This window comes from Oncorhynchus tshawytscha, linkage group LG10 (genome assembly GCF_018296145.1).
Source record: "Oncorhynchus tshawytscha isolate Ot180627B linkage group LG10, Otsh_v2.0, whole genome shotgun sequence".
In the NCBI taxonomy this organism is placed as follows: Eukaryota; Metazoa; Chordata; class Actinopteri; order Salmoniformes; family Salmonidae; genus Oncorhynchus; species Oncorhynchus tshawytscha.
In genome coordinates, this window is record NC_056438.1 from 59742438 (window position 1) to 59768645 (window position 26208).

Genomic DNA, 26208 nt, shown 5'->3' on the forward strand with positions numbered 1-26208 from the left:
TACTGTGTTTGTTAGTGGCAGTGATAATTGACAGTATTGAAGCAATATTTCAGGGTTGCCAAAGAAATGTGGTTTAAGGGGGAAAGCTGATGTGAGTCTCCTAGACCTATACAGTGGTAAAATCTATAAATGACTGGAATTAAGTGATTGTTTCAGCAAAGACTCTTTGTTCAGCTCTAACGTTGAGCCCCGCCCGAGTTCAATACTAGCCTAATCAAGATGTTCAGATAGTCAGTGTTTGAACTGATATGTCTGTTATGTTCCCCTCTCCTGTTGGACAGAGATCTTGATTTGATTGATGTGGTATCTTGTTAAAACTAATAATTCAAGTAACTGTGTGTCTGTCTATTTGAGCTATAGAATTCTATCTACCCTGGCAGTGTACGTCAATATTTCATCACCATCACCATTTTTGTTGTTGCTTATTACACCCAAGGCATCATGATTACAGCCATAAGTCTCTCCCTCGCTCTCTCGCACTCTTTTGCTCTCTGTCTTGGTCTCTCTCTTTTATTTATTTATTTCCATCCACACACACCAGGCTCTTACCCAAATCAAAGGAATGTCTCTGCTAAATCCAATCTGGAAGCGTTTTAATGAAACAGCCCTCCATCTCAGATTTACAGCCCCATGTTTATATAGAGCACATTCCCTTCCCTGTGGCAGTGCAGCAGCAGTAGAGTGGGATGGGATTCATGCTGATCGCGGGTTAGACAGGCTAGATTTATGACAGTGCAGTAGTGGTTTTGGCTGGAGAATAGCTGTGTCACCATGAGGTATGGGGTGACTGGGGGGTTGGTTAGGTATCCCAGGCGTGAGCTATCAGGGCGGTTTCTTCTACTGCAGTGGGTTGTCAGTGCACTGGTAGGGTCTAATCAAGGGGCTAGGGGAGACTACTAATACAAAAAGATGGTTTTGAATCCTCATATGCTACAAAGAGCACAATATGATTTGGCTCATAGAACGTGCCATGATGATGAAGTGCTTTGTAGCATAGGGAAAGAGGCAAATTAACTGCACACTGACTTATTTTGTTATTGGATCATTTTGCTGCAGTACACAACCTCTGCACCATGTCTTAGTCATTGTGCAGTAGCCTACTTCATCCCATTCAACCCTTGCTATTATTATTGTAAATAATTGTCAATGTAAATAACTATGCATTGTGCAAATTGTTGCATTTTAATGTCCTGCAAAACAGTTATGGGCATAGAAAATGATAAGGAATCCTTGGCTTCTCGCTGCTAGGCAACATAAGGGATTTCCTAATATGGTGAAGAGCCTTGGTCGTTCTGCATGGAGGGTGTGTCTCTAGAGCGTGATCATAATAATAAATGAAACCTTAACGATTTCCGTTGTCGTTCACAATACACACAATGCGCAGAAAAATATCTACTTGAGACGATACACTGCTTTTTAAATTAAAGTATTATTTTGTTTATTTATCCGGACATGTTGCACACTGTTTATTTGTGTTGCTCACTCCTCTGTTTTTGTCAGTAGTATGATCCTACTGTAGGCAACGGCTTTATTGACTGCAGCAAAATAGATTTAGGAATGTTCCACTACTACAGTTAAGGGGCGTGTAGTCTAATAATAATGTGCCATTAAAGTTACTGGCAGGCAGAGCTCCCGATATGAATTGCCCACATACACTAGAAACTTGGACAAGGGCACTTGAATGAGTTGCGTGCAGTGCGTATTGTGCGTATCAGACGGGGCTTGCTTTTCTTTTTGTTGGTTATGCGTAAGGACATTTTAGTCTCAGTCTCTCAAGATGTATGATTTTGTCATGGTGGAACGTGCCAGCAGTTATTGAATCTACATAGTTTTTTCGTCCACACTTTGGCAAACGGCGAGCTGTTGTGCGCCTGCAGCGCGCGACTGCTCTGATATTGGTGTGCCAGATTTGGAGCGCGTTCTTGACCCCCTCTGCCTCTTATTCTTACAGAATTTCTACGGTTTATTCGAAGGCATGCTGGAGAAACTTGACCTAAACGATGATGGTGTTGGTAAGTAAGTGCGTTTTACTGCATTAATAACCCACATTTTGATTTTATTTGATTGTGTTGCCTATAGCCTTTTATTTGACGTTTTTGCCATTTTATTTGGATATAGTTCAAGACCAGGCTCAATGGTACCGATTGCTTCTTTGTGAAGTGCTGGTGTGAATTGTAATGTGAATATTAGTTACATTTAAATATATATGAATATATTTTAGTAATTTAGCAGAAGCTCTGGATGACTTAAAGTAGTGAGTGCATACCTTTTAATACCTTTTCCTACTGGTCCCTCATGGGAATCCAACCACAACCCTGGCGCTGCAAGCCCATGCTCTACCAACTGAGCCACATGGGACCAGTTACAAGTTATTGAACACCTGTCGCTACATATCATCAAATAATTCATATTTAAGTCCTATTATGCAGGATTTGTTTTGATAATTGCCTGATGATAGCACCATAGCAGCTAAGTAGGGGTGCTGAACCAAAAAAAAAAAAAAAACCTTGCAAAAGTAGTGCCCTGGGCCTTTACTAGTCTGTATTAGTTGACCAATATAGCTATCTGTAGTGTGCCTTGTTGGTGAATAGCACTCCCATCCTCAAACATATTCCTACAGCTATGGATAGCGCAAAGCCTCATGCAGGGGAATCAAACTCAACACACGGGTGCACTTTGTTAGAATAAGGAATCCCCCCCCCCCAGCCCCAGACGTGACCTCATTGGTTCAGTATACAGTATGATGACTAGTGAAATTATTTGATGCACTGTATACACAGTGTGAATATATAGTTTTCTACCCATCTTTCCAGCTGCTGAACCAGACAGAGATATTTACATGCGCTTTATGAAGTCCCACTGCTGCTATGACATCGTTCCCACCAGCTCCAAGCTGGTCGTGTTCGACACGGGCCTACAGGTAAGCCCTGCTCACAAGATGATGTATACGTAACTTTGAGAAGCACTAAGTAACTTTAACCTAAGTTTGACAGTATCTGTTTATCTAACAGGGTGTGTCCACTGAGGAACATTCTTATGGGTATTGAAGTGCATCCTTGGTCTAAAGGCATTGAAAATTGCATGGTTAATGTTCCATGAGGAGAGCATTACTATTGAGTCATAAAAGGTTAAACAGTAATCATAAGGAAGAACAGAAACACTGATGTTTAGGAGCTCAGCCACCAAATCCATTAACCTCATTGTTCCAGTTTCCTTATATGAAACCCATCAAACCAGAACAGTTTGTTTTATTTAGGATTTACACTAAACATTTTACAAGATGTGGAATACCATCAATATATTTTTTTGTTCTCGGATTATGATCCCTTTTCACAGGTGAAGAAGGCGTTCTTTGCCTTAGTGGCCAATGGGGTGCGTGCTGCCCCACTATGGGATTCAGAGAGGCAGTGTTTTGTGGGTAAGGCACACCCTTCGTGTAGTATGATTTCCCCATGATGTTATGCAAAGATTCACTGAGTTTGAAGGTAGGCATTGAAATACATCCACAGGTACACCTCCAGTTGACTCAAATGATGTCAATTAGCCTATCAGAAGCTTCTAAATCCATGACCTCATTTTCTGGAATTTTCCATGCTGTTTAAAGGCACAGTCAACTTAGTGTATGTAAACTTCTGACTCACTGGAATTGTGATACAGTGAATTATTATTGAAATAATCTGTCTGTAAACAATTGTTGGAAAAATGACTTGTGTCATGCACAAAGTAGATGTCATAACCGACTTGCCAAAACTATAGTTTGTCAACAAGAAATTGGTGGTTGAAAAACAAGTTTTAATGACTCCAACATAAGTGTATGTAAACTTCCGACTTCAAATGTACATGCTGGTAGATAACAATAATCTCCAGATTTAGTACAACATTTGTCACGTTTCTTAAATAAAAAAATAAAATAAAAAAGATTTGTTGAGATTACTTGTAATAGCCATGGCCAGTGAAGCATGGTTTGTTGGCTAGAGTTCAGTTGGCAACCTAATGCTTTATGATGACTCTTTGACAACTGTTAGTCATTCTATTATCTATAGGCATGCATTTCTCATTTCAGGAATGTTGACCATCACAGACTTCATCATCATACTACACAGATACTACAAGTCACCGTTGGTAAGTTTGAGTGGACGAACCGGTTTTAGCAAAATATTTGTTTACCATGAAAATTCCTATGTTTTATTTCTGTAGTTTATTCTTTAGATGTCAATATAGTTTTATTGTTTATAGGTGCAAATATATGAGTTGGAAGATCATAAGCTTGAGACATGGAGAGGTATGTAACGAGCTTTGGTTTAAATGATGACATTAAATGACAAGTACAGAACATTTAACTCACATTGTTTTGTCTCTCCACAGAAGTATATTTGCAAGAGACATTCAAGCCTTTAGTGAACATATCACCCGAATCAAGGTACGTTCTCATAACATAACAAAGGTTATTATACAGGTAAGAGTGTGTGTATCTGTCTTGAATATACGTGGATGTGAAGAAAATTCCACAATTGTATTTTCATTTGCGCTTTATGTCTGTCTTTGCAGCATATTTGATGCAGTGTATTCCCTCATTAAAAACAAGATCCACCGGCTGCCTGTCATCGACCCTGTGACGGGGAACCCACTTTACATCCTCACACACAAGAGGATCCTCAAGTTCCTACAGCTCTTTGTAAGTCTAAAACCATGGGCTCTATTTTCGGATGGCGTTAATGCGGCGCTACTGTCAAACGCACGTTAGTTTGTCATTTTGTCATGTGCGCACTGGCGTTTCCCAGCCCTAACGCCAGGTTCGGCAATTTACCTAACATCAGCACACTTCCGCCCAGATGGGAGGGGTGGAAATATTTGAGGCGTTTCCTTAAAAATATGATCCAAAGTGCTAATTTCAGGCAGCACTGATAGGGATATTTAAGACCAACTAAAATCTGGTTTTAGCGGTAACGCTGTTAGTTATGGTTTGAATTTTGACAGTGGAAACGCAGCCTATCCAGCCGTGATGCACACTGCCCATAGGCGCATGAAACGAGATGTGATTTGGTGACTGTATACTTCGTATTTAGAAACATAAAGCAGTAATTTTTTTTCCCCATTTAGTTTTATTTGATTAAAAACCAATCATAGCCTCCCCTCCAGTCAATGAAGTCTGTTTTGTTTTTGTCCTGCTCAATGTGATCAAGTAGGCTAGTCAAGAAGTGTTTGGGTCGTCATGAGACTGCTTGGAAATAAATCTTAAATCACCAAAGCTTTAATCAATATATACATTTTGAAAGGAGCAAAACAGTGAGCATATCAAGAAGCTGATTAAACAGCATGATCATTACACAGGTGCACCTTGTTCTGGGGACAATAAAATGCCACTACAATGTGCAGATTTGTCACACAACACAATGCCACAGATTTCTCAAGTTTTGAGGGAACTGGCAATTGGCATACTGACTGCGAGCGGAATGCTGATGTCAACGTTGTGAACAGAGTGGCCCATGGTAGCAGTGGGGTTATGGTATGGGCAGGCATAAGCTACATACAATGAACACAATTGCATTTTATCATTGGCAATTTGAATGCACAGAGTAACCATGACGACATCCTGAGGCCCATTGTCGTGCCATTCATCCCCTGCCATCACCTCATGTTTCAGCATGATAATACATGGTCCCATGTCACAAGGATCTGTACACAATTCCTGGAACATGTCTAAGTTCTTCCATAGCTTGCATACTCACCAGACATGTCACCCATTCAGCATGTTTGGGATGCTCTGGATCGACATGCACAACAGCGTGTTCCAGTTCCCGCCAATATTCAGCAACTTTGCACACCATTGAAGAGGAGTGGGACAACCTTCCACAGGCCACAATCAACAGCCTGATCAACTCTATGTGAAGGAGATTCATTGAGGCAAATGCATGAGGCAATGATGGTCACACCAGATACTGACTGGTTTTCTGATCCACGCCCATACCTTTTTTTTAAGGTATCTGTGACCATCAGATGCATACTTGTATTCATAGTTATGTGTAATCCATAGATTAAGGCCTAATCAATTTATTTCAATTGACTGATTTCCTTATATGAACTGTAACTCAGTAAAATCTTTGAAATTGTTGCATGTCGTGTTTTTATATTTTTGTTCAATATATATAAAATATTATAAGCAGTATAAAGATGAGTGAACATTCTCCCTTTTATCTGTATATTGGATCTTTGTCCAGCTACTTGTGCACTAGAGGCATGGAATAGTCTACAATCCACGCTTCATCTAGATATGTTAGTGCCACTGAATTAATTTAAAATATTGATGGGAGACTGTTATGAAGGAGTGTATAAATGCTTTTTTAGGCTGGACCATGTTGTTTTGTATTGTATGTTTTAATTATATAATGTATTGATTGTTGCTGCCTTCTTGGTCGGGTCCACCTTGAAAAAGAGGCTCTGGGTCTCAACAGGCTTTTCCTGGTTAAATAAAGGTTAAATAAAAAATGAACTTTTGAAAAGCTTGGATGTGCATAAAATCCTCCAATTATGGCGTCTGTAAGTGTATTTAGACATGGCCGATTTAAAACAAGTTGTTTAATTTTGTTTAGAATTTGATTTGAATTATTCACTCTCTTTAGGCCTTATCAATAATTAATTTGATATTGCTTATTGACTACATTTGGCATGTCCATCCTCCGCCATTAGGCAATGTACAGTAGGCCTAGCCCCTATATCAGTGTGAATGATATGTATATATTTCCACATTGAAGCCATGCAATTACTTAGAACAAGGTGAACTGAAAACACGTTCAAGTTAACATATTTATAATAGATGGGATAGGTCTACATGTTTGTTTCTGTAAGCTGTTTAACAAACTATAATGGACTAACATTGGAATTGGAGTTGATTCCAAGGCAAAAAAGTGATCCTCTCTTGTGTTCCAGTCATAGATAGATCGATAGGTGTTATATTTTATCTTATGTGTTCTAGGTGCGTGAGATGCCCAAGCCGGCTTTTATGAAGCAGACTCTCGGAGAGCTGGGCATCGGCACCTACAAGAACATAGCCTTCATCCACCCTGACACACCCATCATCAAGGCCCTGCAGATCTTCGTAGAGAGGAGGGTGTCTGCCCTGCCTGTTGTGGACGTATCTGGTATGTGTTACTGTAAAACACTTTGTGACAACTGTTGTTAAAATGTACTTTATAGGTACATTTGACTGATTGAGATTCAGCTCAACACTGGTTATGTTTCAATCTCATCACAGGGAAAGTGGTGGATATTTACTCCAAATTTGATGTCATAGTAAGTTATGATTTTCAAAATACAGCTTGGTAATCCTGTTACTTCCAACTCAAAAAATATATTGTGTGAATGTTTTCCTTTTAAAAAGCCATGAGTGTCTGTGTATCATGTGTATAGAACCTGGCAGCAGAGAAGACTTATAATAACCTGGACATCACAGTGACCCAGGCTCTGAGGCATCGCTGCCAGTACTTTGAGGGGGTCATGCAATGCCACAAGCTGGATACACTGGAGACCATCGTGGACAAGATTGTCAAAGCAGAGGTGTGTTCAAACACATACATACAACACAACAATAACACGTAAACTCAACAGAGACACAAAATGCTCACTGTCCCTAGGTATCACATCCGGCCGTGATTGAGAGTCCCATAGGGCGGCGCACAATTGTCCCAGCGCCGTCCGGGATTTGGCCGGGGTAGGCCGTCATTGTAAATAAGAATTTGTTCTTAACTGACTTGCATAGTTAAAGGTTAAAAAAAAGTGTTTTTAAATAAACAATTTCTCTCCTTTTCTCTTTCAACTGTGTGTGTCTCTTTGTACGCGTGTCCATATATATGTATATGTATATGTATATATATATGTGTGTGTGTGTGTGTGTGTGTGTGTGTGTGTGTGTGTGTGTGTGTGTGTGTGCCAGGTCCACCGGCTGGTAGTGGTGGATGATCGCTCGGCCATTGAGGGCATCATCTCCCTGTCTGACATCCTGCAGGCCCTGGTGCTCAGCCCAGCAGGTATAGATGCTCAGCATTCCTAACCCCCTCGTAATACGACTCTTGGACGCTGAGCTCCCTCCCCGCCCTGCCCTGTCCTGCCCTGCCTCGCCCTCCTCACACAGGTAGGACACAAACACACACTCAGGCATTTGCTGGTTGGCTCCCACATGCGGATGGCATGGGCTTGATGCCAGGCTGCCTGTGCCCTTGAGCCATCCTGTATGCCAGCTCGTGACAGTTTGGTGTGGGCTTGGCTGTGTGTCTGTGTCCTGACTCAGGACCATGTCCTTTCCTCTCGTGCTACCCTCAGATTCTAATAGAATGTTAATGTCAACGTCTTACTTGACATTATGCTTGGTAGCCTTTCTTTGTTGTCTTGGTATTTTGTCTATCTGCTTATAGTTTTGAATAATGAAGAAGAATGATGTAACATAAAGAATGTAGAATAATGTAAGATAATGAGTTTTCATGTTTGTTTTTTGGAAGGAAATGCCTTTGCTGGTGCAGTCATAATGCATTTAGACATTGCATTTTGAATTGGCTGGTGCATCAGTTCCCAGATTTGAAAACTGCAGTGAGCAGACTCATCAACTCCGATGTGAGCGTGAAAGAAACATGAAGCATCTTGCACAACGATCTCCCTGATGCAAATAAGCCTACTATTGTTTATGTTGGACATGAACCTAGTCCTAGATCTGTCGCTATAGCCAACACCTATGGTCATTATAATGCCAGCACAAACAGATCTGGGACCAGGCTAGTGGGATGTATTCTTGTGTCCTTACTTCACATTATAATGCCAGCACAAACAGATCTGGGACCAGGCTAGTGGGATGTATTCTTGTGTCCTTACTTCACATGTCTATTCTTCCCTCCCCTAGATGCCTGCAGAGAGGAGGGCCTCCTGGAGTGAGACGGGGGGCTACTGCTGCTGGAATCACAGAGGCTGTCCTACAATATATAACTTGTATTTTACAGGTAGCTGCCAAGATAAAGGAAACACTTGAGTAAATTAGGGATACAAAGTCTATTGAAAGCAGGTGCTTCTAAACAGGTGTGGTTCCTGAGTTAATTAAGCAGTTGACATCCCATCATGCTTAGGGTCATGTATAAAAATGCACAGTTGCCCATTATTTTCTTACCGTGGCTAAAATTAGAGATCTCAGTGACTTTGAGACAGTGGTCTCAAATGAGCATCAGGGGGTTTAAAGTGGGTGTGTGTCTCCAGTGACCAGATGTCAACCCAATTGAACACTTATGGGAGATTCTGGAGTGGCGCCTAAGACAGTGCTTTCCACAACCATTAACAAAACACCAAATGATGGAATTTCTCTTGGAAAAATCCCTTCTATATAATTCCAGACACTTGAAGTGTGCATTGAAGCTATTCTGGCAGCTCGTGGTGGCCCAATGCCCTATTAATATATTGGTGTTTCCTTTATTTGGACAGTTACCTTTACGTCCAGAGCCCTTCATATTGATGCACTAGACTTTGAAACCAAAGGGCTGGGCTGGATTGGACTGCTACTGGGGGGTAAATGGCTTTAATACTGGAGGACCAGCATCTCTCTGTCTGAATGGAACTGGACTTGATTCACTGTGAGGCTGAGCCAGTCTGAACTGTGGTTATGTATGTATATGAGGGCTATATACGTTTTGGTGTTTGTCTCAGTATCATGCTGCTCTGTCGTGTTAACAGTGCCTAGTCACTGGATAGTTTCAAACCTTCAATGAACAACATGTTGCTATAATGAGTTGTTGTCCACACCCCTTTTAGGGGCTATATGCAGTCTCTGTCCAATCCTTAGTCACAGTGCCTTTTGCTTGCCCTGCCCCTGACCATGGAAGCAAACGCCATTCTCTAACCATAATACATCAAAACGAAGTGTTCTTGAAGAATAAGCAAGATCTTGTCAAAAATGTGTTCTCATTTAACCTGAAGGAGAAATTGCAGGTGTTCATGCTTTATCTGGTTATGATTGGAGGGGTTTTGTTTGTATATGAGTAACATGCTGTGAAGAGAGACAGAACAGGAAAAAGGCTTTATTTTTTGGATATATATATATATTTTGTATTCATTCTCGATGACACTTGGGTTGAGATTTAGAGCCATTTATTTTGTCCGCTTTATGTACTTGAGCCATGGATCACTTCCATCTCTAACATCTATAAAGCAAAATGGTGGATTCTGAACGGCTCTTGACCAGACTCCTGTGCTGTGGCCAGAGAATACACCTCTGACAACTCATCTCTATTGTTTCACTGTAAATAGGAAAGTTTTCAGGAAATGTGCCAGAGAAAGCTTTATTTTTATGTAACTTTAATGAAATCATGTTAAAATAACTGCAGTTTTAATATTATTTTTGTAAATATATTGTGGCAAAATGAGCCAATATAAATAAAGATAATTTCTATTCAGAACAAGATGTACATGTGCAAGCATGAGAAACGACACTATAACAGTTGTGAATGTTCTTTACTTTTCTATTTTTCTGCATGCAGAAAAATAAACGATGACACTGAATATATTTTTATGTAATATGTTTATTGAATTTTATTTTTGACTGTAGATTTGCACCACCATATTGAACTGTTTTGCAATCCAAATTAAACCTGTTTGGGTAAATCAATTAGCTTATTATGATAATCCTGAATGCGGCAGGTTGCCTAGTGGTTAGAGCGTTAGGCCAGTAACCGAAAAGTTGCTAGCTTCTATCCCCAAGCTGACAAGGTAAAAATCGGTTGTCCTGCCCCTGAACAAGGCAGTTAACCCACTGTTCCTAGGCGGTCATTGTAAATACGAATTTGTTCTTAACTGACTTGCCCAGTTAAATAAATAAAAATGTAATTGATGTAATCTTTTTATGACTGCCATGCACATGAATTATTTACCTTCATACAGTATAACACATGTTTATGCACTTCTCTAATAGACCTTACTTGACAGACATGGCTAAAAGACTTTTGATGATAATCATTATTGCGACATTCGATGTCTGAACCCTGCCACCTACTAGTGGTTAAGAGCTGCACTGCAGGCATATCCGCAGCTATTTTAAGATTGGCCATCACGTGGAGTCCTGAGAGTACTCGAATTTAGATAGCAGGTTAAGTAAATTTAGCCTGAGGCTCAGAGCATAACAACAGAAGTTTCTCCCTCTCCTCTTTTGAAGTTTCATGCTAGAAACTATTGGAGTGCTCCTATGACATTGAAATTGTTTACACATTAGGGAGTTGCTTCTATAATTAGAATATTTCAAGGAAATAAAATGTCATCAAGCCACACACATACCAGAAAACATCTCCCTCCAAAGCTGTTCTACATCAGCTTTCAAGTAAAGGGTAGAGATCCTCAGAAAACACTATTGACCTTCCCGAGACCATTCCAAGGATTTCTGAACACCAGCCACAAGGTGACAGTCTAATACAAGCGGTATTTGTCACTAACCACCATGTGATTGTATGATATATAGACAGACTGTGAAGGTTAGTAGAATGTCATTTCATAGCACTCATAGCATTCACCAACAAAATCATATTTATTTATAGACATGATATGTTCCATATATTCACAGGCAAGATAAACAAGCAGGAGGCTGTCAGTCTGTCTGTGGGGTAGGAATGGCACTGTAATCTCAATGGATCTGGATCTACTGCAAAGGTAAAAACTAGTATTTTTCTAGATACTGGTCTTGGATCAGCAGTGAGGATGAAATCTCCCAACACCTTGTAGCCCTAAAGCAGGAGGACTTATTGGCTTGCTGGCCTCTGTCTGATCTGACTGTTTATCTATCTCTCTCTCACACACACACACACACACACACACTGGACGTTCCCTTGAAAGTGTAAGGGTGATTTAAAATTCTCCTTCTTCGAAGCTTGTCATGTATTTTATATGCATGGAGAGAAGGGCTTGAGAGGGGCTCAAACTCAAATGAACTTCACTCTGTTCCTCTCCTCAGGCATATCTCTCATTCTCTCTCCATCCTATTCCCTCTCTCTCTAGCATTAGTTTTACTGCATCATGACTTTCACTAATTCTGTGAAACAGCACACGTCCCTGGCCTTTGAAGACAAGTGTGATATGAATGAGGAGGAAAGAGGGTGTAAAAACCAGACCTCGGGGCATTTGGTTTTTACACGTTGCATTTATCTGCAGTCGGAGAGGGCGAGGGCTGAGAAACTCTCGTTTCGGGGGGGCTTTGATGTCTTGTGCGGTGCAGCTGCGGTTCCTCTGCAGAGCTCATTAGAATAGGAGGCTGCGGTTCCTCTGCAGAGCTCATTAGAATAGGAGGCTGCAGTTCCTCTGCAGAGCTCATTAGAATAGGAGGCTGCGGTTCCTCTGCAGAGCTCATTAGAATAGGAGGCTGCGGTTCCTCTGCAGAGCTCATTAGAATAGGAGGCTGCGGTTCCTCTGCAGAGCTCATTAGAATAGGAGGCTGCGGTTCCTCTGCAGAGCTCATTAGAATAGGAGGCTGCGGTTCCTCTGCAGAGCTCATTAGAATAGGAGGCTGCGGTTCCTCTGCAGAGCTCATTAGAATAGGAGGCTGCGGTTCCTCTGCAGAGCTCATTAGAATAGGATGCTGCGGTTCCTCTGCAGAGCTCATTAGAATAGGAGGCTCATTAGAATAGGAGGCTGCGGTTCCTCTGCAGAGCTCATTAAACAGGAGGCTGCGGTTCCTCTGCAGAGCTCATTAGAATAGGAGGCTGCGGTTCCTCGCAGAGCTCATTAGAATAGGAGGCTGCGGTTCCTCTGCAGAGCTCATTAGAATAGGAGGCTGCGGTTCCTCTGCAGAGCTCATTAGAATAGGAGGCTGCGGTTCCTCTGCAGAGCTCATTAGAATAGGATGCTGCGGTTCCTCTGCAGAGCTCATTAGAATAGGAGGCTGCGGTTCCTCTGCAGAGCTCATTAAACAGGAGGCTGCGGTTCCTCTGCAGAGCTCATTAGAATAGGAGGCTGCGGGACTCATACAGCCATGTCAAGCCAGCCACCTGTATGGACTGACTAGAAAGCAGCACACAGCCACACAGATGAGGAAAAGCACTATGATCACACTTCTCATAAAGGTCTCTCTCGCTCTCTTTCCCTCCCTCTCTTTCTCTTTCCCTTCCACTCCCTCCTCTCTCTCTTTTTTCCTCCCAATCCCTCTCTCTGTCATTCTCTCTATGTAGTAGTGCACAGACAGGGTGGATGAAATATTTGAGATCAATATTGGTGTCCATTATTTTTCCATAAACACAATATAAAACAACCCCATCTTAAACATGAATGATTTTCTTTTGAGCAGAACATTGGTTCACAAGCTGAATATCACCACCCAAAACAATATCAAACCACATGCTGAAAACACACATCACAAACTGCAAACTCATACTGCAGGAAAGATGTGGTTTATTGGGAACAGCATGATCCCATCTAGCTTATTGTGATACATACATAGCATAAACAATGGCGACACATTTGATTTGACCTCTTAAGTGCCACAGGTTGAGGATTATATTTACAACACTATAACCATGGTGAGATGTAGGCTCCACCCATTTAAACAGAATCACAGAAGGCAATATGAGAATGACTCCTCCTCACATACAAACCTTTACACATTGTATTTATGAACAAGTCAGTTAGTGACTTTTTTATCTTGTGTTTAAACTCTTGAAAAAAATGTCATACTAATTTCTGTTTTAAATGAACATATCACTGGAGGGTTTATCATGAGTAGGGGGATTGACCTCTGTTATAATAGAAAAATAATGGTGCCCTTGGTTATGATGATAGAATCTAGCAGGTCAAAGCACAAGACGTGGAGACTTTTCTGTCACTACATAAGCTTGAGAAGGAATTCATTACTACGGTATGTTAACAATTACCACACATACATGTATATCAATCAAGCACCGGTTAATACATGTCCAGATGGATGCATCCGGGTGCTACGGTATCTACTGAAATGTTATGAACAACAATAGCATCCTATTCCTGACATAGTGCACTACTTTACTATGGAGTCCTTTGGTCCCTGGTCAAAAGTAGTGCACTATAAAGGGAATAGGTTGCCAGACATTGTCTTTACAACAACCTTTCCTGCAAAATCTCACTCTGACAATATTTAAAAGAAGTGAAAGTGAATTGGCATGTGTTTATCTCTTCATGCTACACAATGTTACTTACAGGTTCACTTTGGTTTACAGCGTTCTATAACAATACTGTATATGTGTGGCAGTTTGAAGCTGTGAGTTAAGTTAAATCAGGACTAATACAGTACAGCAGTGTTAAACCAATATTAACACATTAACATGTCTTACACAGAAATGTTACTCTACTGTTGATACAATAGCAGCCCCAAATAGTGTATTGTTACAATGTGGTTCCTTGAATAAAACGAAAGATACGATTTCTCAAGACATTTGAGTGTCTCCATGATCTTAACTTTTCATCTCATCTATGATTTAAATATCTGTGTTCTGGTACCTCTCAATAAATAAAAATCATAAGTTGGTATGTGTAACATCTAACATAAATATGGATATACATAGTGAATACTCATTCTATGAAAACTTCAGACGACATGTGTTTTGCGTTGATAAAAGAAGACCGAAAGAAAGAGAGAGATTTTTGGTGAGAGAAATCATTGCGATGAGTTAACAACATTTTCTCGACACATACTTATCTACATAAACGTGTGTGTGTGTGTGTGAAAGAGAGAGCAAAATAGTAAATATTATGGATAGTAAGCCTTTCCAAGAAGGTTATGTCATCTCCAACACTAGACAAACACCTAAAGTATTCTGGGAAATGATTGTTTACTCTAAAGAGATGTTGTGATCTGTGCCATTGCAGCGACAGACTCGGAGCAAGGGGGCTCAAATATATCAGTTACTGGGAATACAATGGACGTCACTTCCAAACAATAGCGAGTCTTTGTGTCCAATAAGGATTTTTCTTGTTGGGTATCCCATGTTGGAGTCTGCTACGGTTTGAGAAACTGAGAGAGGTGCACATTCGGAGGTCCTCCTAGATGTGGAATCAACCATTAGCGTAGGCCGTTGGGGGGTATGTGGGGCCTCTTTGTCCCCTAGATCAGAGCCCAGCGGCAGCTGGAGGACATGTTCTGGGAGATTTGGCAGTTTGGTTCAGTCCCCTTTCAGCGGTGGCTTGGTCTGGGTGGGTGAGACCTTGAGTTCTGGTCATACATATGGGCAGAGGGGAGGGGGGGAGGAGAAAGAGAGAGAGAGAGAGAGAGAGAGAGAGTAATAACAAGAGGCAGTGGGAGTACAAGAAATGCATTTCAGAGACATCTGATGGGGAGGGAGTGACGTGAGGCCAAACAGAACCACGCCAGGCCATTCAGGGACACAGTTCTTCCTCCAAGTAAGACATCTTAGAACAGGCTGTAGAGGCGCCTCTAGCAACTGGAGAGGGAGGCTCACTGTCACTGAACCTTTGGAATGAATCCACATCTTATGTTTGACCCCAACACCTTTATCTCTTTTTGTCTGTATCCACATTTCTGCTCATTCTATGACTTTCTCTCCCTCTTTTTGTCTCTCACACATTCTCTTTCTCTGTATCTACCTCTATCCCTCGATCCCCCTCTGATCTCGACTAAGCCAGAAATCCAGCTAGGTGGAATAATATTTTTCACTTTCTGTCAGAAACATCTGATTAAACAGGGGTTTGGGCTGCCAAAAGCTCTAACCAACCTGCTGTTCACGCCTTCCATACCTCCCTCTCTCCTCTTTTCAATACCTCCCTCTATCCTCTCTTCAATACCTCCCTCTATTCTCTCTTTAATACCTCCCTCTATTCTCTCTTCAATACCTCCCTCTATTCTGTCTTTAATACCTCCCTCTATTCTCTCTTCAATACCTCCCTCTATTCTCTCTTTAATACCTCCCTCTATCTTTCTCTTTAATACCTCTATCTTTCTCTTATTACATTTCATATGGGTCAAATGCAAAAAAAGTGACTCTACTGCATTGTCCAACAGATCTCTCTAAGAGAGGCAGAGCAAGTTGCGTCTGTGGTGCCTAGAAGACGTGTTGTCAGAGCTGGTGTGTGTAACTAACTGTTCTGTGTTCAGAGTTCAGTGATGCTCCTGGTATCCTGGTATATTGCAGTATAGAAGCCGTGGGTGGACAGACACACCGTGCTGGTTAGTAGCGAGCTCCTTCCATTATACATTCAGAGCAGCTGTTGTGTGGAGGAAGTCCTTTGAAGGCGGGTTGAAGGGAGTCCCCATAGCGGAACCTTTTGAAAAAACATTTTTGGTTCCAGGTAGAACCCTTTTGGGTTCCATGTAGAATTCTTTCCACTGAGGGTTCTACATGGAACACCAAACAGTTCTACCTGAAACCAAAAAGGGTTCTCCTATGGGGACAGCCGAGGAACCATTTTGGAACCCTTCTTCTAAGGGTGTCTATGCTTTCTTTTGCCTCACTGACACATGCTACACAAGTCTACACGAGCACACAAAGGTTTCATGCTACAACTAGTACTCAAGCAGGCAGAACAAAAACGACACCAACCCTCCCTTCCTCTCGTCTCTTTTCAAGCCAAACTTTTTGTGATTACAGTTAAATGGCACGACTTTCATGACATATCTTCTGTGTGGGCAGTGACTCCATTTCCTGCTGTTGTTTGATTTGTGTCTGTTTTTTTAAGTGAGGGGTGAGGAATAGGGAGTTTTTTCCGAGAACAGGGAGAGAAGCTTTGAAGACAGGCAGGTTGGGGATCTTGGAGGGGGCCTTTGAAAAGAGAAAGGAGTGAGAGCAGGAGGGAGGGAGGACAAAAAGAAAGAGGGGGGGGGGGGACTCCTTCACTTCTGTGTAAGGTAAGCTCCGATGGTAAGGCTTGCGGCCCCCAGTGCAGCCAGGCCAAAGACAGTCTTGATGGACGGCCATGAACCGAACACGGAGTCCCTCTGTCTGTCATAGAGCTCAACAAAGGCCTCCTGAAAGATAGACAGTGAGAGAGGCAGAGTTAAAGAGACTGAACAGGATCTTAAGCACTTAGAAATTTGTAACATATTGTACAAATTTGAATTCGTAACATATCATACAAAATTAATGCCATTGTACACAATTGTGCACAAAATTCGGGGACCCGTTTTAGCTTGTGAGCACAACTATCAGAACTACTGGCTGACATTATACAAAACCTTTATAATGCATCTTTAATTCAAGCAGTGTGTGTATTCCCATGTTCAAAGCTTGCTGGGGTGTCTCCTCTGGGGGTCTCCTCTGGGGGTCTCCTCTGGGGGTCTCCTTTGGGGGTCTCCTCTGGGGGTCTCCTTTGGGGGTCTCCTCTGGGGGTCTCCTTTGGGGGTCTCCTCTGGGGAGTCTCCTTTGGGGGTCTACTTTGGGAGTCTCCTCTGGGGGTCTCCTCTGGGGGTCTCCTTTGGGGGTCTCCTCTGGGGGTCTCCTCTGGGGAGTCTCCTTTGGAAGTGCCTGCAGATCTAAATGCCCTTGGCCACCATCCAACTTCTGTGTTATTACATGCATGCAGGAAGCCGGATCCATTTCAAACCAGCGCCTCTCACACCCCTTGTGCCTACCCCTTCATAAACACCACACACGCATGAACGAACGCACACGCGCACGCACACACACACACACACACACACACACACACACACACACACACACACACACACACACACACACACACACACACACACACACACACACACACACACACACACACACACACACACACACACACACACACACACACACACACACACACACACACACACACACACACACACACACACAAACCCTGGGATACTCATGGAAACAACCCAAGACAAACACTCCACATGAAAACACACACTCTCAAACCCATGTCATGTGATACACTACTTCCTATTGATGTATTGATGGGAGCTACAGTATACTGTATGTCAGGGATCATCAACTAGATTCAGCCGCGGGCCGATTTTTTTCTTGAGAGGAAGGTCGGGGGGCCAGAACATAATTACAAATAATTTGTAGACTGCAAAGAGACCACAAGAAGCCCAAACAGATATAATGTTTGACTCAAACATCATCATTTCAAATCTTGCGTACATTTGTAAACGATCACGTGTCTCTATTATGTGTTGGAAAACTTGGGAACAGATTTCTTAAATTAAAATAAATTGGAGCTGATTTCCTGGTATTTTTACAGTCTTTTATGTCCAACAATTAATTAAAAAATAATTAAATTTTTATGCTCAGAAAACCTCAGGGGGCAAATAACACCACCCACGGGCCAAATTCAGCCCGCAAGCCACCAGTTGGGGTCATTAATATATTTATGGCAAACACCATATAGCAGCTGTGATTCTCCATTATACAGTGAGCACCAAATCTATTGGGACAGTGATATGTTTTGTTGTTTTGGCTCTGTACTCCTGCACTTTGGATTTGAAATGATACAATGACTATGAGGTTAAAATGCAGACTGTCAGCTTTAATATGAGGGTATTTTCAATCATATCAGGTGAACTGTTTTAAAAATACTGCACTTCTTGTACATAGTCCTCCCATTTTAGGGGACCGAAAGTATTCATACAAATTCACTTGTAAGTGTATTAAAGTACAGTAGTCAAAAGTGTAGTATTTGGGCCCTTATTCCTAGCATGGAATGATTACATCAAGCTTGTGTCTCTACAAACTTGTTGGATGCATTTGCATTTTGTTTTGCCTCTGTAACTTTCTCACTCATCATTATTCACGATTCATTCAGGATTATCCATAATCATGGTAGCATCCACATTAATGTTGAAGTGTTTAGAAACATATTTTATTCTTATTTACAATAAAAGTGACTCAAAAATGACACAATACATTATTTACCATTCATTTCTATTGGGCACAAAATAATCTGAAACACAACCAAAACAAACAGCAAAGTCACAAGCTTGATGTAATCATCATGTGCTAGGAATACGGGACCAAATATTCAACTTTTGACTACTTTAATGCACATATAAGTGAATTTGTCCCAATACTTTTGGTCCCCTAAAATGGGGGGGACTATGTACAGAAAGTGTTCACCTGATATGGATGAAAACACCCTAAAATGAAAGCTGACAGTCTGCACTTTGACCTCATAGTCATTGTATCATTTCAACACGTGCCACTGCCTAAATACTTTAGGAGCTCACTGTAGACGCTTCATGGTCCTACAACAGGCTGTTAAAGGTGCAACTGCTTCTCCCTAATCTCAGTGAATACAGCCTTTTATAAAACCACCACATATTGTATGTCCTTTTATTGTACAGTATGATATTCACCCTGGCTCAGTGTATTTATGAACCATTTGTTGTATGAGGAAATCAAGACGTCCGTTTATAAGCCTTCAGGCCTTGACAGTGGAAACAGCTGTACAGGAAGCTACAGTACAAAGATCCCCCCCCAGAAAACCCCATAAATGGTTGCTGTTGATTGTTCTGTATCAAACTGGTCAATGTGGGAAGGAGTGCACCATTGGCTATAAGAGGGGTGTGAGGGTTAAGGGATCAGGACACATGATTGTGTAGCCTTTTCCTCAGAGCTGAAGGAAGCCCCGTTGCTCAAACCCCTGCCCTACAGTAAATCCCTAAACCTAGACTGGTAATACATTGTCGTTACAGCAGTAGCACTAACCCTAACCGAGACTGTCTCAACATTGACAATCATATAAGATAATAAACAATTCATTTGAGATGACATGGATTATAGGTACAAAACACACACAGTAGTGGAGTACTGTTATGACTGGTAACCTGAATTCAATTCTACTTTAGTAGTCCCCTGAGGGCCAAGTCTACTTCAGCCTGTCCTGATTAGATCAAGGCTACATTTACCTACATGAATTATGTTATGCACTATTTGTAAAGCAACACAAAATATATGTTTGTTTTAAATTTGCCCTTGAGAGAGAAACTGGGGCATCTTCTTTGAAGATTCACATTGTTATTAAATATTTCCAGAAAAGCAACGCAAAGCCTCACAGGATGACTAAAAGAGGCGATCCGTTTCAAACGGCTACAGAAAAGTATTTCCTGACTCCCTCCTCTCTCTCTCCTTTCCTGTAGCGTTCCTGGGGCCAGAGGCCATTGACACAGTCAGGAGAAAGATCAGATCAGCAGTGTCTTCATGTTAGGCCCTCTGGTATCGAAACAACCATTCCTCGTCAGACACCATTCACTTAACCAACAGACATGTATCCTATTGTTAGCATTGTTATAATTCTTTTTTTTTTGTTGCTGAAATTAGTTTAATAGAAAAATATAGAATGCAAAAATTACCAATTGAAAAGGCATGTACTGTGGGTCATTCAACACACTGAAAATGCTCCCTCTCCCCCTCCCTGATAATACCCACCCACCAACACACACCCTTCCATCCCTCTCCCTTCATCCTATAAGGCAGTTTTCAGGTATTAATTAGGGTACCTCAGTCAGACCTCCTACTGTGAGGAATGTGCTCCTCTGGCAAAAACACAGGTTTCCTGATAACCCTCTTTTCCCACCCACCAAAGGAAAAACAGTTTGCTGAGACAACTACACAGACCTGGTACTGGATGCTTCTAACAGCATGACACCTTACTGCCCTTAGTATGATACAGCTACAGTAGGTACATGATTCAATGGCAGAGAGACAATGTGCATCATGTTTGAGCAACCAAAAATGCAATGTCAATGGAATGCAGCCTGTCAAAATAATTAAAGTGGAACTAACAGCATTTTCACAACATTAAATCTTATTCAAATCTGTTCTTATACACTCCCAGGAAGAATATGATACATTTTGAAAAATGTTCTGACAAGCCAGTACTTAGATATGGTCATTTTCACATTTTCATAAATTCTTAGAATGTGTGGGAATGACGTATACAAAGGCATTTGTTGAAATTCTACAGCAATATAGTGCGGGAAAGCAGTCGTGCGTTTAAATAATTCATTAACACTGCAATAAATAAAACCTAATTTTAAAAATCTGTCTCGTCCAGGACCGGTGTCTACGCAGACCGGTGCACCACAGCCAATCAAAGCTACAGAAGTCCTTTATGCAAACAAGCCATTTGCACGCCCAATTTTTCAGTTTTTGATTTGTTAAAAAAGTTTGAAATATCCAATAAATGTCGTTCCACTTCATGATTGTGTCCCACTTGTTGTTGATTCTTCACAAAAAAATACAGTTTTATATCTTTATGTTTGAAGCCTGAAATGTGGCAAAAGGTCGCAAAGTTCAAGGGGGCAGAATACTTTCGCAAGGCACTGTATATAAGGTCCCACAGTTGACAGTGCATGTCAGAGCAAAAACCAAGCCATGAGGTTGAAGGAATTGTCCATAGAGATCTGAGACAGGATTGTGTCGAGGCACAGATCTGGGGAAGGGTAACAAAACATTTCTGCAGTATTGAAAGTCCCGAAGAACACAGTGGCCTCCATCATTCTTAAATGGAAGATGTTTGTAACCACCATAACTCTTCCTAGACCTGGCCACAAGGCCAAACAGCAATTGGAGGAGAAGGGACTTGGTCAGGGAGGTGACCAAGAACCCGATGGTCACTCTGACAGTGCTCTAGAGTTCCTCTGTAGGACAACCATCTCTGCAGCTCTCCTCCAATCAGGCCTTTATGGTAGAGTGGCCAGATGGAAGACACTCCTCAGTAAAAGGCACACTTGAAGTTTGTCAAAAGGCACTTCAAGACTCTCAGACCATGAGAAACAAGATTCTCTGGTCTGATGCAACCAAGATTGAACTCTTTAGCCTGAATGCCAAACATCACGTCTGGAGGAAACCTGGCACCATCCCTACGGTAAAGCATGGTGGTGGCAGCATCATGCTGTGGGGATGTTTTTCAGCGGCAGGGACTGGGAGACTAGTCAGAATCGAGGGAAAGATGAGCGGAGCAAAGTACAGAGAGATCCTTGATGAAAACCTGATCCAGAACACTCAGGACCTCAGACTGGGGCGAAGGTTCACCTTCCAACAGGACAACGACCCTAAGCACACAGCCAAGACAACGCAGCAGTGGCTTCAGGACAAGTCTCTGAATGTCCTTGAGTGTCCCAGCAAGAGCCTGGACTTGAACTTGATCGAACATCTCTGGAGAGACCTGAAAATAGCTGTGCAGCGACACTCCCCATCCAACCTGACAGAGCTTGCGAGGATCTGCACAGAAGAATGGGAGAAACTCCCCAAATACAGGTGTGGCAAGCTTGTAGCATCATACCAAAGAAGACCCAAGGCTGTAATCACTGCCAAACGTGCTTCAACAAAGTGCTGAGTAAAGGATCTGAATACTTATGCAAATGTATCATCAGTTAATTTTTTTATATACATAAAATAAATGTTTTTCTTTGTCATTATGGGGTGTAGATTGATGAGGGAAAAAACTATTTAATCCATTTTAGAATAAGGCTGTAATGTAACACAATGTGGAATAAGTCTCTGTGTCTGAATACTTTCCGAATGCACTGTAAAATGAACAGAGTAGCAGCAGCGTATGTGAAAGTGTGTGTGTGTGCGTTCGTGTGCGTGTGTGTGTGTGCGCACGTGTGTGTGTGTGCGTGCGTGCGTGTGCGCGTGTGTGTGTGGGTAGAGTCTAGTGAGTGTGCATAGAGCCAGTGTAAGAGAGTCCAGAACAATAAATAATTAAGGGGGTCAATGTAGATTTTCCGGCTAGGCATTTGATTATCTGTTCAGTAGTCTTATGGTTTGGGGGTAGAAGGTGTTCAGGTGCCTTTTGGCCACTGACTTGGCGCTCCAGTACCGCTTGGCACCACACTACCAGGTCTCTGACCTCCTCCCTATAGGCTGTCTCATCGTTGTCGGTGATCAGGCCTACCACCTTCATGTCGTCGGCAAACTTGATGGTGTTGGAGTCGTGCGTGGCCATGCAGTCGTGGGAAAATAAATGGCCAACTTCCAACTTTATTTGGAATGGAAAGATCTCAAGAGTCAAATTTAATGTTTTACACGTACCTTGTAAAGCTGGGCCGCACAACTGCATTCACTTAAACAATGGACAACAGACTGGCCTTATGGTTGGAAGAGTAAAAAAAAGAAAAATAACTGTAATACCCTATGATTTAAAATATATTCACTACTTTGGGTCCAAGGCTTTAAAGAAAAAAAGACAATCCAATGATTTTCCATTAAATTTGTATTTGGGAAAATGTATATAATTCATGAAATGGAAGAAACCTGTGTGGCCAGGCACCCCTTTTTGGAACAACCCCACATTACCTCCAAATCAAATCAAAGTTTATTTCTCATGCCGAATACAACAGGTGTAGACCTTACAGTGAAATGCTTACTTACAGGCTCTAACCAATAGTGCAAAAAAGGTATTAGGTGAACAATAGGTAAGTAAAGAAATAAAACAACAGTAAAAAGACAATCATTTTAGGTCCCGGTTCCAAAGTGGCATCATGAACTTTGAGCATATGTGCTATGATGGCTCTCTACTGTCATCCAATCAATTACAAGAGAAATGTGGGTTCCAAGACCAATTTCTTTTAAGTTCTTACAACTATAAAATCATATTCAATCGCTTCACCAGAATTTGGATTAACCTGAAGCATCTAGCATTGAAAGAAATGCTGAAAGAAGCTGCAACACCAAATAGGTAGAGGTCCGTAATCCAGGGCAAAGTCCATACGGTACAGAACAGCAGGCAGGCTTGGGGTCAGGACAGGCAGAGGTTCGTAAACTTGTCAGGGCAAGGCAGGCAGAATGATCAGAACCAGGTAAACTAGGAAGCAGAACATGAGAAAGCAGGGAGTTGGGAAAACACGCTGGTAAGACCTGACAAGACGAACTGGCAACAGACAAACAGAGAACACATTTATAAATACACAGTGGATAATGAGGAAGATGGGCGACACCTGGAGGGGGTGGCGACAAGCACAAAGACAGGTGAAACAGATCAGGGTGTGACACAGAACCTATATAGAAAAATGGGAAACACATCTCAAGGAAGAAATGTATTGGTCACATATACAGTACCAGTCAAAAGTTTGGACACACCTACTCTATTTGCTTATTTGAGCTGTTGTTGCCATAATATGGACATGGTATTGTACCAAATAGGACTATCTTCTGTATACCACCCCTACCTTGTCACAACACAACTGATTGGCTCAAACGCATTAAGGAAAGAAATTCTACAAATTACCTTTTAACAAGGCACACCTGTTAATTGAAATGCATTCCAGGTGACTACCTCATGAAACAGGTTGAGAGAATGTCAAGAGTGTGCAAAGCTGCCATCAAGGCAAAGGGTGGCTACTTTGAAGAATCTCAAATATAAAATGTATTTTTTATTGTTTACCACTTTTTTGGTTACTACATGATTCCATATGTGTTATGTCATAGTTTTGATGTCTTCACTATTATTCTACAATGTAGAAAATAGTCCAAATAAAGAAAAACCCTAAAAACTCCTACAACCTTATCAAAATAATCCATACAATTTACTATACTCCTGAAAGAATGCATGTAAGGCACCCAGAAATGTGATATCGCTGTTGGAGATGCAAAAAACCAAAAAGGAACCGTATTACGTATGCTGTGGTCCTTTGACAAAGTGACACCATTTTGGGCTAATGTCTGTGCTATCATATTGTGTCTAGTCATTTATATCCATCCGTCTCCACAACTATGTATGTTTTGGAAAAGTAAATATTGGTGACCAAAGAAAGTTTTGTTAACCTACGTGTAATTGCTGCAAAACAAATTCTAACTATCATTTGAAAAGCATCATGCTCACCTTCAATAACTGTCAAGGGGTTTGTAACTGGTGGCATGGAGGTCACACGCAGGAGAGCAGAACTTGGTAAATAGCTGGAGCCGTTTAACATACATAACTACCGGCATACAAAAGTAACAAAACACATGGGCACAAAAACCCGTATCGCACCAGTCACATAAAGCACACGTACTTACAATAAACAATTCCTGACAAGAACATGGGGGAAACAGAGGGAACATATACAACATGTAATTAGGGAATTGAAACCAGGTGAGTGCGACAACCAGACAAAACAAATGGAAAATTTAAAATAGATCGATGATGGCTAGAACGCCGCCCAAACAGGGAGAGGAACCGACTTCGGTAGAAGTCGTGACAATGACGAACTGGGGGGCTGAACTATGTAGTTATATTCCATTCGATTCTGAGTTTTTGAAAGCTGGGCAGAGAAGGGACGTGTTTGATAAGGTCTGTTAGTCTTATATTGACCATCTTGAGGATTGTGACATTTCCATGTGAGGGGAATTTGATGTATGTATGTCTATTGTAAGGGGAAGCTACTGTGTATTTTTGTGTGTTCGTGGACAGGCGTGGGCATGTTGTGGCGTGTATCAATTGTGGTAGTTGTGTTGTTTTTGTGTTGTTTCAGTTTATTTTGGTTTCATTTTTGCTTTGATGTTTGTACTTATATATATTTTTTAAAGAGAGTTATTATATATTCCGGTCCTATACATTGAATGTTTTGTATGCGACAACTGGGTTAACATTCCATTTCGAAAATCCCAGAAGGGTGATGTGTGTAATAACTTCGGGACAGGAAGCACCAGGGGATGAGGGGCTACAGAGGGTCAGTCAGTCAGGTGGATATCATAAGACCATGGTGTGGTACTGTATCATGCTCTCTAGTTCAGCTCCCAGACACCAGTTAGGATAACATGTGACTACTGTTGAAAAAAACAACAACTAGAGGTTAGTCTCTCTCTCCCTGTCCTTCACTCTCCCTCTCTCCTCTCTCTCCCTCCCTCTCACCCTTCTCCCCTCCCCTTTGCCAAATGCAAGGTCCGAGGAGACAGGGAAGTGGCCTTTAGCTTACGCTGAGATAGTGAAATATCATTACGCTATCCACAATAACAAAAACAAGACAAGTAGTTTGCCCTTCACCAAGACCATCTTCTAGTTTCAGTAGGTGATTGGCTGGGGAATCAGTCCAAGGTTACCTTTCTTTCAGCGCTGAAGATCACCAAGAGTGTTTTGTTGATTGACACTTTTTAAAAGGTCAGGAGTCACACGGGTGCCAAGAATCTAACAAAAATCTATCCCAACCTTACGTCAGGCCCAGTAAATCTTTTTTGCTTTATATTCATGACAACATTCACATTGCCACATAACACATCCCTTGGAGACCCACAGCAGTACTCTCTGGGAAAAAGGAGAGAAACAAAATGAGGGAAAGAGAGGATCACTGGT

General features: G+C 41.6%; 2 protein-coding genes across 8 annotated transcripts in view; one reads left to right on the forward strand and one right to left on the reverse strand.

Annotated features, from left to right (window-relative positions):
* Positions 1-10534, forward strand: part of LOC112260549 (5'-AMP-activated protein kinase subunit gamma-2) — a 38336-nt gene extending 27802 nt beyond the window's left edge. For 5 of the 6 annotated variants that reach the window (XM_024435746.2, XM_024435749.2, XM_024435748.2 and 2 more), the window contains 12 exons: positions 1952-2012; positions 2814-2920; positions 3337-3418; positions 4064-4122; positions 4237-4282; positions 4366-4420; positions 4549-4675; positions 6974-7139; positions 7253-7290; positions 7408-7554; positions 7931-8024; positions 8888-10534. In XM_024435746.2, the coding sequence (XP_024291514.1) occupies positions 1952-2012; positions 2814-2920; positions 3337-3418; positions 4064-4122; positions 4237-4282; positions 4366-4420; positions 4549-4675; positions 6974-7139; positions 7253-7290; positions 7408-7554; positions 7931-8024; positions 8888-8919 (1014 nt within the window). In that variant the 3' untranslated portion in view covers positions 8920-10534. Of the gene's footprint in view, positions 1-1951; positions 2013-2813; positions 2921-3336; positions 3419-4063; positions 4123-4236; positions 4283-4365; positions 4421-4548; positions 4676-6973; positions 7140-7252; positions 7291-7407; positions 7555-7930; positions 8129-8887 lie in introns of all 6 variants that reach the window. The other variant, XR_002955027.2, reaches the window with a different exon arrangement.
* Positions 10535-13381: 2847 nt separating this feature from the next.
* Positions 13382-26208, reverse strand: part of LOC112260550 (apoptosis regulator Bcl-2) — a 46872-nt gene continuing 34045 nt past the window's right edge. Inside the window, exons 2-3 of one of the 2 annotated variants that reach the window (XR_002955028.2) lie at positions 15926-16960; positions 13382-15876 (exon numbers count right to left, since the gene is read on the reverse strand). Coding sequence is in view for 1 of the 2 variants with exons in the window: in XM_024435752.2 (XP_024291520.2) it covers positions 16826-16960 (135 nt within the window). In the remaining variant the exon portion in view is untranslated. Of the gene's footprint in view, positions 16961-26208 lie in introns of both variants that reach the window. The other variant, XM_024435752.2, reaches the window with a different exon arrangement.